The sequence below is a fragment of the Helicoverpa zea genome, chromosome 24 (assembly GCF_022581195.2).
Source record: "Helicoverpa zea isolate HzStark_Cry1AcR chromosome 24, ilHelZeax1.1, whole genome shotgun sequence".
NCBI classification, from domain to species: Eukaryota; Metazoa; Arthropoda; class Insecta; order Lepidoptera; family Noctuidae; genus Helicoverpa; species Helicoverpa zea.
In genome coordinates, this window is record NC_061475.1 from 1,361,063 (window position 1) to 1,379,568 (window position 18,506).

The window sequence follows — 18,506 nt, forward strand, 5'->3', positions numbered from 1 at the left end:
AACGAGACTTTTGACTAATAATAAAAATTTATACGTGTACGTAGACGACTTTTTAAGGAAGATCTTGAAATTCGATTATCTTAAAACGGGTTAACTTTTGCCTAGTGTATGCCATGGTCAAATTTGTCCGTATTGACCTATACTATCACCTCATGAAAGGATGCGGTCTACTTACAAGTAACCCTGTATACTCTGCCTATACACATACTTACATTCTCGTGTGTACTGTTCCTTAAGTACCCAACCACCTCTCAGTATTATATACTTACCCTTTTGTACACACCATATTAAATGCCCTCATTTATTCTCCCTGCATCATCCCTTTTTTATTATTAAATCATTTATTTTATAACTAATTCTATATGATAATATAAAAAATTACTGTTGTGCCTCAAAAACTTTTAAGTCTGATGAAAACTTGTCTATATTTTTTTTTAATTATGACGTTGAAATAAGGTATGTTTTATAGCCACATTTTTTTTCGACAAGTATCCAACAGATGCTTAAGTTTTTGTGGTAAGGCTGTCAGTTGTTAATCTTAAGCTGGGTACTCACTTAGCAGTGTAGCACGTAACGTATCAGATACGGACTTAGGGATGTGACATTTAACATAAAAAATCGATTTTTATTAATCGATTAATTTATCACTATGAAAAATCGATTAATCAACAATCGATTTTTCATAAGAAAATAATCGATTTTTTTATATTAATCGATTTTTTTCCTAATTTATCAATTATCTTCACAATGAGTCCCAAAAATAGTATATCAATTGATTTATAAATTAAAAATAATTTAATTTTGTTATTTTTTGTGAAAAGCATTTTAATTTGAACTCGATGGCTATGGATATTTAGTTTTTTTTTTTTAATATTTGAATCATTAAATTTTGTTGATTTATGTGAAAAACATTTAAATTTGAATTCGTTGGTTACGGTTTTTTTTTAATATTTGTTAAATTTAATTTTGTTTTTGTTTTTAGGCGTAGACATTGTTGACCAGACTTTTAATAACACTTTATAACACTCAAAACTTTTAGTCGCGAAAAGCTTTCGTTTTACGGAGTTTCACTAACGAATAATGAATGACATACTTATCAACCAAATGTTGGCATAATAGTATAGTTATAGGTATAGTATAGTTCATTGACTTCATCTAGTGAATGTTTGATTATATAAATCAACTAAACTGTCTTAAAGGTACAGAAGGAATGCCGTCATAGATACATAGATGGCGTTAATATAACATCATAGAGATAGTATTCTTTGGTAGTTTGCGTCCCGGGCCAGAAGACCAAACTTAATGTCGGGGGTTGCAGATGAAAAATCGGTAATAATAGACTGAATCATTTAAAAAAAATCGATTATTAATCGATTATTCATATAAATAAAATATGCATCAAAATCGATTTTTACTTTTAAAAAAATCGATTTAAAATCGATTATTTCCATAATCGATTATTTTTTCACATCCCTAGATACGGTATCAAGTGAGTACGTAGGCACGAGCCCGCTGCAAGCCGCTCGCGCGTGGAGCGCTGTAAGCTCGCAGTGACCCGCCGAGTGGCGGTTTCGCTGCGAACACAAAGGCGGCTCGCAGTGTGCTCGTGAGGACCGTGGACGAGCCGTACCCACTTGCAGGTTGATACCGTATCTGATACGTTACGTGCTACACTTCTAAGTGAGTAGGTACCCAGCTTTATACATATACTGCCCCTATTTACACTTGGTATATTCTTCCCCCTCATGTATTTACCTGAATATAATATTATGTAATTTATGATGATTATGATTATGTGATTTTTTTGCTATATTGGATGGATGTGCTCATAACCTTGTATGAGGGCTGGATCTGCCCCTGCTATTTTATTGCAAGTTAGTTGGAACTAGACTAGGTTATGGACTACACAAGACTTGCAGGGGTAACCTAACTACAGGAATTGAGAGGATTGTGTAGTAAGCAAGAAACAACATTTTAAAATAAAACCACAACAAACAGTAACTTGAATAATATTTTATTATGTACTACACACGTTTGAGGAATGTTCTTATTTACATAGCTTTGCATCTGATGTTATTTACGTTAATATACATTTGTAGGCGTTACGCTACACTACGCAACTCAAGTATAATACTGAACTCAATTCATTTATTTAAACAGGTTTTATTAACTTTCAACAAAAACATCAAGCCATAAAGCTTTACCAAGATTATTGCAACAATTTTATATTTTTCTCAATTCATAATGGCATCTTATTTATAAATAACACATTATATAAATTACACAAACATCTATACCAACAACCTGCATTGTAAAACGAAAAAATATGATTTAAAGATGTCACAAATAAAACTATTTAAAAAAATCTGTACATATAGAAAAATATGCTTTTTTCAAGGGTTGATATTAATTTGGGGATAGATATTAGATATGTTGTATAAAGTAAAATAAATTGTACGATGAAACTTCATGCTATTGCGTGACCGATACAGCCGAACACACAGGATTAACAACCTGGTAACATTACCTGTAACACATACAATACCATTCATAAAATGAGACTTTCTTGGGCTTGAAACTGAAATAATGCACATTGAAAATACCGACCATTAAATTCTGACACTGATATCATAAGTTGTATTCTTTTGCACAATCTTATGCCATCTGTTTATTTGGGAATATGGCATATCACTTTAAATAACACTTGATGGGTATTCAAAAGGTGCATTTTTACGTTTGTTCAGAGATTAAATTGTGCATTCAAAGATTCTAATTGTCTATTAAAATCTTTGTCTAAATTAGATGGAACAGAATTTATTATAAAATGTAATTTATGTAAATCATAATAAAGTTTATTTTCCATAGGTACATACACTGTATATTACCTAATATAAAGGGGTTGTCGTCGGGCGCAGTTAATTCTTGTCGAGCATGTCCACGTTGATCTTGTAGAACACATACGGGAAGTACTCGGACGAACCGAAACCGAGACCGGCCAACTCCGCGTTCTGGAAATGTAAAAATACAGAACGCGTAAAAATGGCGGTTTAATTGCAGTTATTTGAAAAGTTGTGTAAATTGTGCTGCTGTGTGTTTTTGTTGTGTTTTATGAATTTCTGTTTGTTGTGAGTGAATAAGTGAGTGAGCATTAATAATAAAATTAATAGTGTGTCTAAATTTGTCATGGGTGAGTCAGTGAGTAACTTGTCATGGATGAGTGAGTGAGTAGCTTGTGATGGATGAGTGAGTGGGTATCTTGCCATGAGTGAATGAGTAAGTGTGTTTGAGTGTGGTACTGACGTCCTGCGCGGAGCTGGTGTGCTGGTGCGCGGAGTGGTCGAGGGGGGCGGTGTGAGTGTATGAGCGAGTGTGTAAGTGAGTGTGGTACTGACGTCCTGCGCGGAGCTGGTGTGCTGGTGCGCGGAGTGGTCGAGGGGGGCGGTGTGTGTGTATGAGCGAGTGTGTAAGTGAGTGTGGTACTGACGTCCTGCGCGGAGCTGCTGTGCTGGTGCGCGGAGTGGTCGAGGGGGGCGGTGTGTGTGTATGAGCGAGTGTGTAAGTGAGTGTGGTACTGACGTCCTGCGCGGAGCTGGTGTGCTGGTGCGCGGAGTGGTCGAGGGGGGCGGTGTGTGTGTATGAGCGAGTGTGTAAGTGAGTGTGGTACTGACGTCCTGCGCGGAGCTGGTGTGCTGGTGCGCGGAGTGGTAGAGGGGGGCGGTGTGAGTGTATGAGCGAGTGTGTAAGTGAGTGTGGTACTGACGTCCTGCGCGGAGCTGGTGTGCTGGTGCGCGGAGTGGTCGAGATGGGCGTAGAGCGTCTGCAGCACTTCGCGCAGCTTCTTGGTGTTCTTGCGGGACGGCACCATCACGACTGCCTGGAAGTTCACCGGCAGGCCGTATCTGTCGAAATTGCGGATAAATACAGTTAATTTTATGTTTGAAGGACCTTTAAATACGGAGTCGTATATTGAACTCAATGTTTCTGCAGCCAACCATTCCGTTCTTTAAAAATCGCAGTTACGTTTGTAGCAATCTGCATGCGATGCATTGAATTGACCCACTTTGAAACCGAAAAAGCTTCTAAAACAATATCTCCTTTACAGTGCATGCCGAATTTCGGCCGTATTACATTTGGTTGTCACTGCGAAAATTTGCTTAAGGTGGGTCATACATGTCATTTGTTGATAGTAAAATTGTATCGGCTACTCCTTCCCATTAAAAAAAATTTTGCAGGATAGCAATTTTTTTTATATTTAGATAGTTATAAGTCACTTGCCCTGGTAACATTTTTACATGTATAAATACAATATAACTGACCTGAGCACGGACTCGACGAAGACACGCAACGCCTTGACGTGTATCCAGGCGCAGAAGCACTCGGAGAAGTTCACCTTCAGCCACCTCACCAGCGGACCCTGGGGAATGCATAGCATATATTAGATGATGGAAAAGATATATGGATACATGGTAAGTAGTGAGTTTGAGTAGCTGTTGGTGCAAATCCTACTAATATTATAAACGCGAAAGTTTGTATGTATGGATGTATGGATGTTTGTTACTCTTTCACGCAAAAACTACTGAATGGATTTTAATGAAACTTTACAATAATATAGCTTATACATCAGAATAACACATAGGCTACAATTTGTAAACATATTGTTCGAAATACTAAACCTGCGCAGACGAAGTCGCGGGCACCAGCTAGTACCGTTATATACCAACAGCAACAGTGATATTTGATCACCTTTGCAATCCATTAAGGGTTAAAAATATGTCTTATTGCATTATTTTTTCACAGAATATCTGCGTCTGCAGCGTTTTTTCTGTTATGTGAAATTGTTTTGAGAACTACCGATTTATAGCAAAACGAAGAATCGAAAATAATAGTGGCTGCTTATTATCACTGCAGACATCATAAAAAATCTTTAAATTTTTAAAAACATTTGCAACCGTCTTAGTTAGTTATTTTAAAACCACTTACTTTAAAATTTAACGTAAATATTCATTGTTAACAGTTGTGCTAAGAAGACTGACATTTATTGTGTCTGTGCAATTGGGCCTCAAAGTTTTTCACTAGTAGGGATATAAAGCAAGTAATAATACTAACGAACTGCTTCTTCTTGTCGGTGACGAGCTTGGTGATCTCGTTCTTGCCGGCCGCCATGTCAGCCTCGTTGTACGAGAACTCGCGCACCACGAACTTGCGCTCGCGGGCGTGGTGCTTGAACTCCTCCACTACCTGCACGGGAATACATAAATAAATTCATTAAACAATACTATTTTGGGTCATAAATATTAACGAGCAAAAATTATGTAGCTATATTCAACTTATCAATAAAAAAACTTATGACTCAAACGAATACCTGTAGATAAAAAAAAAATATTGATAAGTATAGTATTTGAATAGTGTTCGTTTTTGAAAAACTTTTTTTGGGTCTCGTATACCTTTAACCATGTCTTCGTTAGGCCAATTATTTGATGGTTCTACACCGTAATAAAAATTATAAACGTTGATACCTGCATGTGGCCAAAAATCCCACAAGATGTTAAGTTGCATCGTACTTACTTATCAATGTATGCGTAAGCTTGGGAGTATTCAGTAGTGGTCTAGTAGCCGAATCACACAAACACTATATTATAGATTCACATACACAAGTATACAAGTACTTGCTTTCACATCTATAATCATCGTTTCGTCAACATAATATTATGTTAGCTAACATGTCATATGTACCTTCTTGAAGAGCGTGACGTTGAAGAGTCCGTAGTCGTTGTCCTGGTGGATGAGCTGCGACGAGCGCGGCACTATCATGTCCGTGATCTTCTCGTAGTTCGCTGTCCAGTCGTTGAACATCGACCTGGGTACAGGAATATTATGTATGACTTAGTGAAATTTTATGTTCAGTACACCTTTCAAATGAAACTCAGGAAATTCGAAAAATTGTATTTTTTCATAAAATTGCTCAAATGATGTAATGAATTTCACAATGAGATACAGTTTAGCTTTCAAAATGGATTGAATAGAAATTTTACACCAGTCTACTATACGCGTGACAGTCCAAGCGAAAGCACTAAGTTGCGGCAAGAAATCTTGCACATATTCGGGCGTGAACTTTGTAGGAATTGAAGTTTTCTTAACATATTATAGTATAAAAATAAAAAAATGTTTATTGTCAAAAAAGCAACTTTACATTGTGGTAGTTACCGTTGAACCAAAAACTAAGCACAGCTTGTATCTTGTGGCTCAAATTGTTATTAAATGAGATTTTTCCATTTCCAAAGCTGATCCTAGCTTGGTCAAACTTTACATATTGTTCAAAGATTACGTAATAAGTTAGTGTAGCACTAAGTACTTACTTGGGCACGATAACAAGCAGGGTGGTCAAGTACTCGCTGTCGAGAATGAAGTGTTCGCGCTTCACCAAGTCCGCCAAGTTGCGGGTCAGCAGACTGCCACTGGAAATGGAACAACCAGGGTTAAAACACGATTTTACTTTAAATTCAACAAACGGTGAGACTGGTTTATTTCAGCAGCATTTTATTTTCAAACTAAGCTTTTTAATATAAGGCTGTATCAAGATTGTTTATTTTGAAACCTTTTAGTTACCGTGGCTCTAGTACATAAAGGTCTTCAGAAGGAACAAGACAGTAAGATTCTGACACTCCCTCACGCTGCACCCACATCGGGAGGATTTTTATTAAGTAATATGGGAAAATATGAATTTTAAATTTTTTGCCTATTGTGTCTTGTTGGTAAAATCCTTTGTTATAAATAGTATTAAATATTTCTAATAAAATATTTCTTAAATATCTACATAGTAACAACACAGAATCGTGGAAATATTTGTATTATGCTTCTGAGATCAAAATCTTTATTTCACGAACAGATGCTAAGATTTATAGCTTCATGTTCATAAATTGAGATCTATATAAGAGATGAGCCATCGAGGCAAAGAATTTTTGCAATCAAAACAAACAATTTGGATGGTTTAAGTCGTAAAATATTTTGAAAAGCTCGATCACAGAATAATGTTATAACGACAATTCATTTTTTTGATTTAGCTTTTTATAAATATTGTATTTTTGACTGATGATTTTCTGATTATATAAATTGACTTTTATCCGAATCAAATACATCTTTATTTGATTCAGATAAAAGTCAATTTATATACAAACAAGTATAGTACTGAAGGCTTGTTTAGTTATTTCATAGAGTTTTTTAAATGTCAGTTTCTTTTCGCTTGAGAAAATGCATAAACGCGGTCGAATTGTGAATCCCGTTTTGGAAGTTGATAAAAAAGCAGATATTTTCTTATTAAAGCCTATAGGTACATATTTTCTTGATCCCATATTGTTTGTTTCTTTTTACATATAATAATAAAAGTAAAGTGCTACTTACGTCTGCTTCTTCTCCAAGTTCTGTAGGTTGCCCTTGAGTGCGTTGTAGGCGGCCGACTTCTGTTTCAGATCCGAGTCGATCTGACCCACCTGTCATTAACAATGCTATTAATCTATTGTTTAATTACCAATACTAGGGGCCACACAAGGACACTTAGGTATTATATAGATTCTTTTCTTTTATATAATTCTTGCAACATAAATTTTCTTTGGATTTTTGTACCCAAAGAAAAACTATATATTTATAGTTCTTTAAACGATATTTGGAGTGAAATTCTCATAAGTGTAAAGAACACAAACTTTTCAGGAGGAAGATATAGGATACGATTTGTTACGTTTTCTTTCTAGTTTTTTTACAAACTCAACTTTGTATTTTTTATTGTTTTATTTTGTAGTGTTTTGTTAAGTCAGAACTCTAGTAGAAAATAATTAAAGAAGGTAACCATACAAAAAATACAATACCGTTTTTTTTTTGCTACAAATAAGTTGTAACGAACCTGTTTGCTGATAATATCGGCGATGTTACGCAGACTCTGCTTAATGGGGTACTTCGCCATGTCCCATTGGAAACGGGTAAGGTACGATGGCATGTCGCCTGAAAAACAAATACACAATTAAAAACAAGAAAACATTTTGAAATAAAAAAGCAGAAAAAAACTTTTTTTCCATTTTTTCCTGGAAATTTCGTGTATTTTTTTTTTAAATCTCCCAATTGTATAAAAAAATTGTTAATTTTAAGTGTTATCATTTTATATTTATTTTTAATTTATAATTTTATATTCAACATTAATAGAAACAAAATCAATACAAAAACACTAGAAACATTCGTATAATAAGTAACATATAACAAGAATACCGTATCATTGTATAATTTTAATTTTGTTATAAAAAGAGCAAAACCAAAAATTGAAACAAAACAAACGAATGGTAAGCGTTGTTCAATAAATTGAAATTAATAAATCGTCTAGCTTAACGTGCATTTGGACAAAATACTGTAATTTCTTACTCTTGTACACATTGGGCTTGAAATAGTTGAGTTTCTTGACTCTTAAGAGTGATTTTACCCAGATGGTAAATGTATTTAATCGGACAAATAATACGACTTTTAAAAAATGCAGCAATTTTTTTAACAAAATTTTTTTTTTTTTCAAAAATGTTGCAAATAACTCCTTTACACGTCAAATATTTTAATAAAAATATTCCTGTTTTCAATATAAACCCATATGTATACAAGAGTTTTCTAATACACTCATAGCTCAGTTTCATAGAGAGACATGCACTAAAATTATAATAACATGCATACATAATTATTATTCCATGCTAGAAAACCCGTATTCAAAATCATGATAAGAAGTAATAAATCGGAAAAAACTTTAAAGTAAGTCATTTAAATACGGGTACATATTGATAAAAAAGTACATTATATTATTGAGGGTGCATTTTTTTATTAAAAAAATTTTAATGCTAATTTTTTTCATTGAAAATCATCTCAGATAGGTATTTTATTGTATATGATTTATGATAGTATGAACTTAGGTAAAGTATAACCCTTTATTAATATAATGTAGTTTCTCAATAAAATACATCAATCTATAATATAAAAACATTTAATATAATGTAGTTTCTCAATAAAATACATCAATCTATAATATAAAAACAATCTAAGCACATATACCACATTCATATAATATTTTGTATCACGCACCTAAAGATATGTTGCTTCAAGTTCATCCATTTTCCTATAATTATTTCAGTAAAAGGATACGAAAATATAAGAATTCATTTATTCGTTAGTTCCTTTAACTTATTTACCGTATGACGATGGCAACATTTATATATAAGCTTTTTATATTTATATATAAGCTTACAAAAAAATATCAATCTACATTATGGTTTTGGAAAATGTTCTGTGTAAGTAAAGTATTTATTAGATCTATAACCGAAACATTGTTTTTAATTTAACCGTCTGTATATGATTATGCAATAGGTAAGTGACTTAATTTGTCTTCGGTCCTAATTATATTTTTCTCCTTCGATAAGAGTAGAGATAAAATGTAAAATAAAAACAAAATTGTGAATATCAAGTCCAGTTTAGCTTTATCTACAAGTTTATTTGCGATTCAAAATCTACAATTATAATTTATACAACTTATAAATTACTGTAACATTAACTAAATGCGTTGTATTGTTTTAACCCGAATAACCGCTTACATAGTGATAAATATTTATCAAACCTATCCCAAACTAATATATAGGGGAGAATGGGGTAATTTATACACTCCAAACAAATTGAAATAGCATAATTAATCACCACTAAATAAACTGGTAAATCCTATAATAAATTAAAACTATTGGTGGTTAAATTGTATTAAATCTATTCCTGAAAAGATTTGTGTGAAAACAATTAATTTATTTAAGTGAAAAATCTATTCGCTCGCGAAAATATTGCATGTCCAACAGACATTTAACATACGACTGTTTCCCCGCCTTTGCGTTCCGTTCGACGCACACAAATCGTGCACAGTCATAATAAACATTAAAATCCCGTCAAACGCGATCCGTTTCATAAATAACCAACGTGACGGAATCAAGGTTATGATCCGTCTTTGTAATAAATCTAATTTTAGCAATACTATAACTAAGTGAAATATGGACTGAGCAGTAACGTAGGCGACTGAAATTTGCGAACTGTAAAATTGAATGATCTGGCATAAATCGATTTTCTGACGTATTTCTAAAGACCATTCTTGTTTCGAATCGAAAGTATTATGAATTACATAATTTACTATAGTCGTCCGTAGTAAAAAGTCGACACTGTTTTCACGATTTATCGTAAATACATATTTTGCGCACAAAAGCAGAAGTATAACTTAAAAATATATTTTATGTTATAAGTAAAATAAAAATATACAATAACAAAATACAACATCGACATTATTAATAAATTAAACATCTAAGCGAACTAAAAATAACTTAAAAAGCTATAATATAGAACACGTTCAACTGTGTATGAAGCTTCTACGGGGCAATCCGCGAAATTTTGAGATACATAAGTATGATAATTTCGCAAAATGCCCGGTTTATGTTAACTACACATTATAGACATTACTTGTAAACGTCAAGTCGACGCATGGACACAGCGATGTGGTGCAGGACGTACATTTTGTGAAATTCCTAGCCACATCTTCGTAGCGTCACCCTAAACTTTAATTTAACCAACAAATATACACCAAAATTCAGGATGGCGCTCGCGAAATTTTAAATACGGCCAGCGCCATCTGCTGTTTGAAGATAAAAACAGTATCAATAGTAAATTGTAGAAGATATTATGAGATATAACATAACAATCACTGCCTTCACATAACCTAGTTTGAGATCTGCAGTTAGCGCTGAACGTAACAACGAAACCTTAGCGAATGTAAAGCTTCGTTATCCTAACTAGTAGGATATACTGGGCCTACTGGGAAAAACTTTGAATAGAACTTGACTCACGTACTCTCCGAGAACGTCCAAACTTTAATGGTTAAAAGTAAACTTGCGATCGTTTCAAGTTCCGTCCAAAGGTGGGAGTTAGGTTAGGCGAGGGTTAGGTCTCCTAAACCTTGTGTGAGAATATGGTGGTGGCGTTCCTCTTCGTCGTCATCGTCCCACCGCGGCGAGCTGCGGCCGCTGGACACCTGCGAGGGGTGCGACGCCTCGTACTCGGAATGCTCTCGGTGCTCACAGGGCCAGCACCCGTGGTGCTCCGAGAACGCGGAGTCGCACACCGGGGACGTAGGCGTGGGCGGCGGCTCGCCCCCGCCCGGGTCCGCGTATGATTCAATGCCTAGAGTCGCCACAGTCCATAACCCATCTCATAAACCTTCACTAAGCCTCCTAACACTTCACAATCCCATCACTAACAACTAATATATACCGCTTATATTCAAATCCTATCTATAGTTTATGGCGGGTGTAAAGTTATTTCAATGCTTCATGTTTTCTAAACAAACCTCGAATCTATTCCGAAGTGGATTATATCAAGATATCGCTTTTATTACGCCTCGATGAATTTAGGATAAAAATAAAGAGGATTTAGTATAGGACAGGAGCAAAATAAAGAATATATTTTCATAATTATAATAAATAAACTAAATAATAATAAAAAATTAAGAAGCGCAAAGCATAGACAATTTTTAAAGCTTGATATAGCTAAGCTATGAATGTCTTGTGAGGCAGTGATTGCTATTATCTATGATATGAAGACATTATATTCAGTAATCTTACTTAGTACAACATATTGTGCGACAACTTACAACGTCTAAAAATTAATTAAAGTTAAGCGAAATGTGGTTTTTATTAATAGCTCGTGGAGATATGTAATGGATATGAACTTGCACGTTTTGACTAATTCATTTTAACAACAGAACATTTTGATAGAAGCTTTTGTAATTTGCCCTCAAACTGTAAAGCAGAAATAGTTCTGACTTTACCAAAATCTCATACTTCGCAGGCAACGTATCTCAACCCTGTATATCGAAAAACCATTTATCTGAAATTATTACACCTTGTCCAGTGATGATGTGGCAGTGCCATCTGTGAAACTATCACTAGTGTAGTGACCTTCAAAAGTGCTTCCCAAGTTCCTGCAGATCAATCGATAGATTCCAAGACACTGACGGACAAGACTGCTGAAAAACTGTTCTGATCTTCAATCGTCATACCTATTATTAGTCTCTAGCAGACCAGAGGATTTTTCTTGGTTGTAGTTGTTACATGTATAATGTAGGTAGGCATATCCATTACATATCACCTTAACATTTAGTCATATAAATACCTATATCCTATCTCCGAATTTATCTCGTTTGATCTGAAGGCACAGTCGCTATGATAACAGTACATTATCTCATTTCTGATGAATATGATGTAACAATACAAGTTTTACCAAGTCGATACTGGTTTAAAATGTACTAAAGTATAAAATTACCAGTATCATGTCGTTAGTGGCTCGAAAGATAATCTATGATCAGGAGAAACCTTCTTAAACTAATAAAAATCTAACAATATTCTGATTTTTCACACTATTTTAATAAATGATTCCGACGAACTAAGAGCCTTCTCCATATAGGGGAGTCGGTAAAATATTTTCGGCTCTAATCTAAGTTACATGTCTCGTTGTGTCACCCTTAAGTGTTATTATAGGCCGTGCGGTTAAAAAAATGGTAACTGAAAAATCGCTACAAAGTGTTTATTTAATATACACCGTGACGCATGATTATTTAACACATTATTAACATCCTGTACATGATCTGTGTAGTGCTAGTAATTTATAACGATACTATATAAAACCTATAATTTTAATATTCACAACCTTAGCGAAGAAAAATCGTTATAGAACCTCATTTGCTGTTTGGTCACTGTTCAACTTTTATTTATAAGTAAATAAATATAGTAAAATGCCCTTAAATCAGCATATTTTATTTATATATTAACATATCTTACATACACATACTTATAAACATTTTCTGTAACAACCATATGTTATGTAGCTAGAATACGGCATTATTTTCAAACATATCATAAAAATATACAGATATTTGAAGCGTAGATATTATATCTGAACTCTGAAGCTCGCACAATAATTACTATTAAGCTCAATTTACATAAACTACGAAAAAAATATTACTCACTGCCGCAAACTTTTTTCCATTTCTCAGACACTGAAATGCAATCCCAAAATCTAACATTCTCAATCTAAAATATATATTAAAATTAATTCTAAACACAATTGTGTCAAAAAACTTATTAAATCAGAAAAATAATAATAAAAAAGCGACACTATATATTGTGATATATAAGCGTTATGTACATAATGTATATAAAATATTTTATATGTCTCGCATTCAATTAAATATTATAAAAAATAGATACAATTAAAATTTTGAATTAAGAATCAAAGAATGCGCAATTTAGCCGACTCTCCTCTAAGACCTGTAAGCCAATCGCCTGCCTAATAGTATATAATAAAAAGAAAAAACAATTTAGTCAAGACCTTTGTAAATACGATTTAAATTTTACCTTTGGTAGAGTCTCATCCTAATTTAATCTGATATTCTTCTAATTTTGCCGAATTATTCCTCGCCGCGAAATATTTGAAACTTCGATAGCAGTGATACCAATATGGTGAATGCAACATAAATTGTTTTCTATACATTCCATTAAATCTATTTACATATCACACATAGGTGCAGTGGTGCAAAGAGATTCGCCATAGTCGTACGTGAACGAATCTCGAACTAAAAATACATGTACAAACACTGTCCACTCAACATTCTTAGCCTTTCATTTTAAAAGTGATAATGTTGAGTATTTTTATCGACGAAACTTGTATTTTTTTAATGTACGGTAAGTCTATTCGTTCTTTATTCTGTAACTTTAGTACAAAGTAGTGTAGTTCATTTGTTATATGGCCAAGGTTCGTCAATAAACATTATACATAAGTATGTACACATTAGTGCTCAAATATAGGTACTTAAGTGTTCAATATCGGGATTGAGATGAGATGTGTTATGTGAGAAAATGTATTAAAAATAATAAACATTCTCGGGTATTACGCAATGGTATAAATTGCAAATTAATATAAAAATATAATAAAATTAAGAAACACACTGACTGACTTGTTCAAATGCGGGCAGTGTGATTAGAAAAAAATAACATGCAAAAAAATAGGTAAATATAAATAAATAAATTAAAAAATAAATATAAGAAAAATATAAAAGATAACTTTAACCATTGAAATTCAGCGACACATGCTAATAATTTTTCGCACTACTCTGTGCTTTTAATTTATTTATTTGTCTACACCAGTTCATTCTGTTTCTATTTTATTTAAAAATTAGTTCTCATGCTGGCAACATCATAGGCCCAATTCTTTAGCTTTAATTCCTCTATAGTTTCCCAAACATGCCATAAATAACTTTTTTCTCTATTTTTATTTAAATCATGCAAAATAATCCTATTTTGTTGTTAAAAGTCTATGTTTAAGTTCTTTATGTCAAACCTTTTTTCAACTTCCAAAAATATCTATAAACAAATGGCACCAAACAATGAAATATGTTTGAAAGAGTAGATTTAAAATCAAAAAGTTTATATATTATGTTTAGTGCCATAAGAAACTAAAGAAAAATAACTTACTGTTGTTTGCCATAAGGTTCTCATGGAGCTTATCGCGTTGGTCTTCCAGTACCTGAGTAAATAAGTTTACGATTATAAAATTACATTCAATAGATTCAATTAACAAGAGATAATACATTTAAAAACTTTCCAAGACTGTAGAATTTATAAATAGAACAGAATATTACAGTTTCAAAAACTATTCATTAATATTTTTGCCCAATAAAAAGATTTTGGATTTAAAAGAAAAATAACTTATCTTTAATTGATGAGTTTTTTGGTTTAAACAGAAAAAAGACCTGGCAGAACAAGAATTCTAAGATGATTCTTGTTGTAATTTTATCCACGTAAATAACTGCCAATATTTTAGCTATAAACAGAAAATCCTGACTCACCTCACCAAGGTACTGAGCGACTTTCCTCGTGACACTTTCAACGAAGGTGTCGAGCTTACCCAGGTCATCGGACAGTCCCACCAACTGATCCAATGTCCCCACCTGGAAGTAACATGATAAGAAAAACAAATGAGAACACATTTTTTGAATGCTACAGAAGTACGGAAGGAAATACAGTATTGTAAATAAGCAAATATAGAAAATATTATGTGGAATATAATGACGTATATTGTTTTTATTGGAATGCATTATTCTTTCTTTAGCTTGCTTTTGAAATTGTTTTTTCTTCTATCGGAAATTAATAGTATTTTTTTTATGTAAATATTATTGTATTGGAAAGTAAAGTAATAAAGTTATGTTCATTCATTATTTGTAATTCAAATCCTAGGACATAAAAAGGCTATGTCATATTGTGAATGAACATAATTTAGTAACACTGATGGAATTCAGAAAATGACCCGGGGGAATAATTACATTCTATGTCTATGATATTACATGTCAGACGGACACTGTTTTGATAGTTTAGGAAAATATAAGATATAGGTCAAATGAATTTGATTTATATAACACCATTGTTCATATAGAATGTTTATTTGAGTTATTTAAAAAGAAGGCTAGTTAGCAACTTGGACTATTCTATGGCAATGAATAATGTTTTATTCAAACGTAAAAAAAAGAATTGAAAAAATGTCATGGTTCTTAACAATGTTTTTATATTTTTTATTCATCTATTTTGTTCTCAGATCTATAATATAAGCTAATATGAATCTTCTTGATCTTATTAGATGACCATTAAAAAATATTAAATGTTAAAAACTTATTGATTTCACTGTTTTCATAGGGTCTTGAAAAATATGTCATAGTAAGATCATGACAAGAAGTATGCATTAATTGGAAGCTGGCTTATTACTGACCAAGGACATTTTCAGTCATTATCCAATAGGGAATATGATATGGATAATATGTTAGAATTACTTTTATATTGGACTTAGATTTGTAACAAAGATAACACTACTAATGAGATAAATAAATGAATCAAAATAGATTACCTTCAGGTCAGGGATTGGAAATTTGTAGTTGGCGCTGAGATTGCCCGACTTGGTGGCATTGTTGAGGGTGTCCCAGGTCTGCTGGCACGTCTTGTCGCCCGGGGCGCTGATCACCCAGTATTCAGACATCTTCACCACTGAAACACCACATAAGACATTGTACTACCAACTCATTATAACAACTAATTATACAGACTCAGTGTTGAAACGCACGTCGCCACCAATGTTACATGTTTGGTGCAATCAAAAACATTTTCGTTGTCCGAAAAATCGATTTTGTACTGCGAAGATGCAGTCTCGATCCCGCGGAAGCGGCCGACGATCTGGTGTTTTTAGCCAGAACGCTGACGCAACGGGCTCGTGCACCTAATCGATACCGAGCCCGGTCCCGCGGCGCCCGCTCGGCGGTCAGACATCCTGGCGCCGGCCGCGAGCAAACCCAAGAAAATCACCCCAAACCACCCCTTACACTCCGTCACTGCCGACTTTGACATCTTTCAGTCCCGCGCAAAAGCATTTAACGGCAACATCTTCCACGTAACACACTCTGTTGAGATACGACACTCACCTGGAACTTATAAATTAATGCTGTTTAACACTAAATATTTGAAACAGCAAATAATTTGGCGAAATCACAAGACAATTCGGGACTAGCCCTTCAACGCCATGAAAATTCACGTGACGCGGTGCTGCCACCTACAACGACTGATATTGGACAGCTGATTTACGTCAATTGTCTATGTTAAATAATAAATTCATATTTTTTTACAATTAATAAATAAAAACTAATATAATGTACGCTTAATATTATTTTGTAAGTAAATATACAATTGCCGTAATAATTTCACGTTAATTTAATCATTCAAATGATTTTTACTGGATTTTTATACAAAGTTGACAGCAAATTTTGATAATGTCAGATCAAAAAATAAAAAATATATTTTTGTCTATGTATAAACATTCCGTTACAAGCATTCGAGCTTCACATTATGAAGAAGTTAATGTTTCACCGCAAATACATGCTTTTTAAATAAAAAGTAACTGATTCCTTTAATCTTCAATTAAAATGAGAATCTCTTAAGGCACGCCAGCACATACACAGATATAGGGTAGTTATTAGGGAGTTTATAGGAGTAGAAAGGGCGGATCCACCGTTGTGGGCACGATGGGCATGCACTTTTACGATAGGCTGATGATAACACTAGGGAACAAAATAATACTTTTTTTTGTTGCATTTAATTTTATGACTGTTGTTTATTAATTCGAGATCACCATATTTTTTTTTCTAACAGCTTTAGTTTTTGAGTTACTTTTGTGTCCCAAATCTCAAAAAAATTCGCGCTCTGTTATATAGTTAGGTGATTTGGAATAAAAGGTCCAATTTCCAAATATTAGGTATATTAGAATTTTCTGCAGTAAAACACAAATGAGTACATAAAACGTCACTGGTAAATGTCACTGCATGAGAGATACACTGGATAAGATAAAGTCACTGGATGAGAAAGTCACTGGATGAGAGAGTCACTGGATGAGAGAGTCACTGGATGAGAGAGTCACTGGATGAAAGAGTCACTGGATGAGAGAGTCACTGGATGAACGACTGGTTAGATCGGATTATTAATTAGTACTGCCCGCTGTCTCACGGGATGACAAACATCGCGCTGGGTGGTCTCTCACACATGCTTAAAGTGCATACAGTGTATAACAGCCCCCGAGGGTAAGACTAAACTTCACCTGAAGAGTGAAGTTTACGTTTATGATGTCCGGATTTTAGGTGCAGGAATTTCAGTAGAGTCGGCAATTTCTAAAGGTTCCTCATTTTTATCAATATTCTTCTTGTTTTTCTTATCTGTCATACGGTGACATTTGCCTGATCTGATACACTTATATAATAAGTATAGGGTTAAGATTAAAACTACGATACTAATTAAAATAGTAGTATAACAATAATATTCACTGTATAAAACTATATGTGGTTTTTCAGTTATTCTGTCTAAACCTTTTATAATAAGGCTTGTTGCTTTAGTATGTTCTGCCATAACAGAATCAAGATTAACATTTTTTAAATTCAATTTTGGAATATTTTGTTTAAGTTTATTGAATGTTACATTATTACAGCATGAATCGTTTATCAAATTAAAATTTGAGTTTATTTGTTGCATTCTAATAATTTTAGTAACCTTTGGAATTAACCTTAACTCTTTATAATATGCTATACAATGTCTCGGGATACTCAGTATACCTGTGCCTGAAATAGTTGTTTCTGTGTTACTTAGATTGTGACAGTCAATTAACAATTTGGAAGGTTTGTTTATTACATATATCCACTTATTATTATTCAATCTTTGCCAAATTTCATAATTACCTTGTAAGAATTTGGTTTCACATTGATTCGGCACACAAATTAGGGCCTTTGAAATTATTTCCGATTCGCAGATCGGAGTTACGGAACTAGAATAAGTATCTAATGTTTCACATATATAATACGAGCTATATAAAACTTTACAATTAGT

The 18,506-nt window shown here is 33.4% G+C and overlaps 1 protein-coding gene across 3 annotated transcripts; it reads right to left on the bottom strand.

Annotated features, from left to right (window-relative positions):
* Window positions 1-1,993: 1,993 nt before the first annotated feature.
* On the bottom strand, window positions 1,994-16,717 carry LOC124642248 (V-type proton ATPase subunit C). 3 transcript variants are annotated; one of them, XM_047180592.1, is made up of 13 exons: window positions 16,562-16,717; window positions 15,994-16,130; window positions 14,945-15,046; window positions 14,571-14,622; window positions 7,895-7,992; window positions 7,399-7,487; window positions 6,357-6,455; window positions 5,734-5,857; window positions 5,107-5,238; window positions 4,317-4,414; window positions 3,761-3,899; window positions 2,886-3,008; window positions 1,994-2,527 (listed from the first exon to the last, which is right to left on the bottom strand). In XM_047180592.1, the coding sequence occupies exons 2-12, from the start codon at window positions 16,120-16,122 to the stop codon at window positions 2,916-2,918; spliced, it is 1,155 nt and encodes a 384-aa protein (XP_047036548.1). In that variant the 5' UTR covers window positions 16,123-16,130; window positions 16,562-16,717; the 3' UTR covers window positions 1,994-2,527; window positions 2,886-2,915. The 3 variants fall into 3 exon arrangements, with proteins under 3 accessions (XP_047036548.1, XP_047036550.1, XP_047036549.1); XM_047180594.1 differs by having other exon boundaries at window positions 2,874-3,008; XM_047180593.1 differs by lacking the exon at window positions 16,562-16,717 and adding an exon at window positions 16,207-16,225.
* Window positions 16,718-18,506: the final 1,789 nt, after the last annotated feature.

Excerpts from the sequence above, each read along its gene's own strand:
- LOC124642248 (XM_047180592.1), bottom strand. The coding sequence starts at position 16,122 with ATGTCTGAATACTGGGTGATCAGCGCCCCGGGCGACAAGACGTGCCAG. Across the intron at positions 14,623-14,944 it reads TCGCTCAGTACCTTGGTGAG|GTACTGGAAGACCAACGCGA; the intron begins GTGAGTCAGGAT and ends TTATTTACTCAG. Across the intron at positions 7,993-14,570 it reads GAACCTTATGGCAAACAACA|GCGACATGCCATCGTACCTT; the intron begins GTAAGTTATTTT and ends TTTGTTTTTCAG.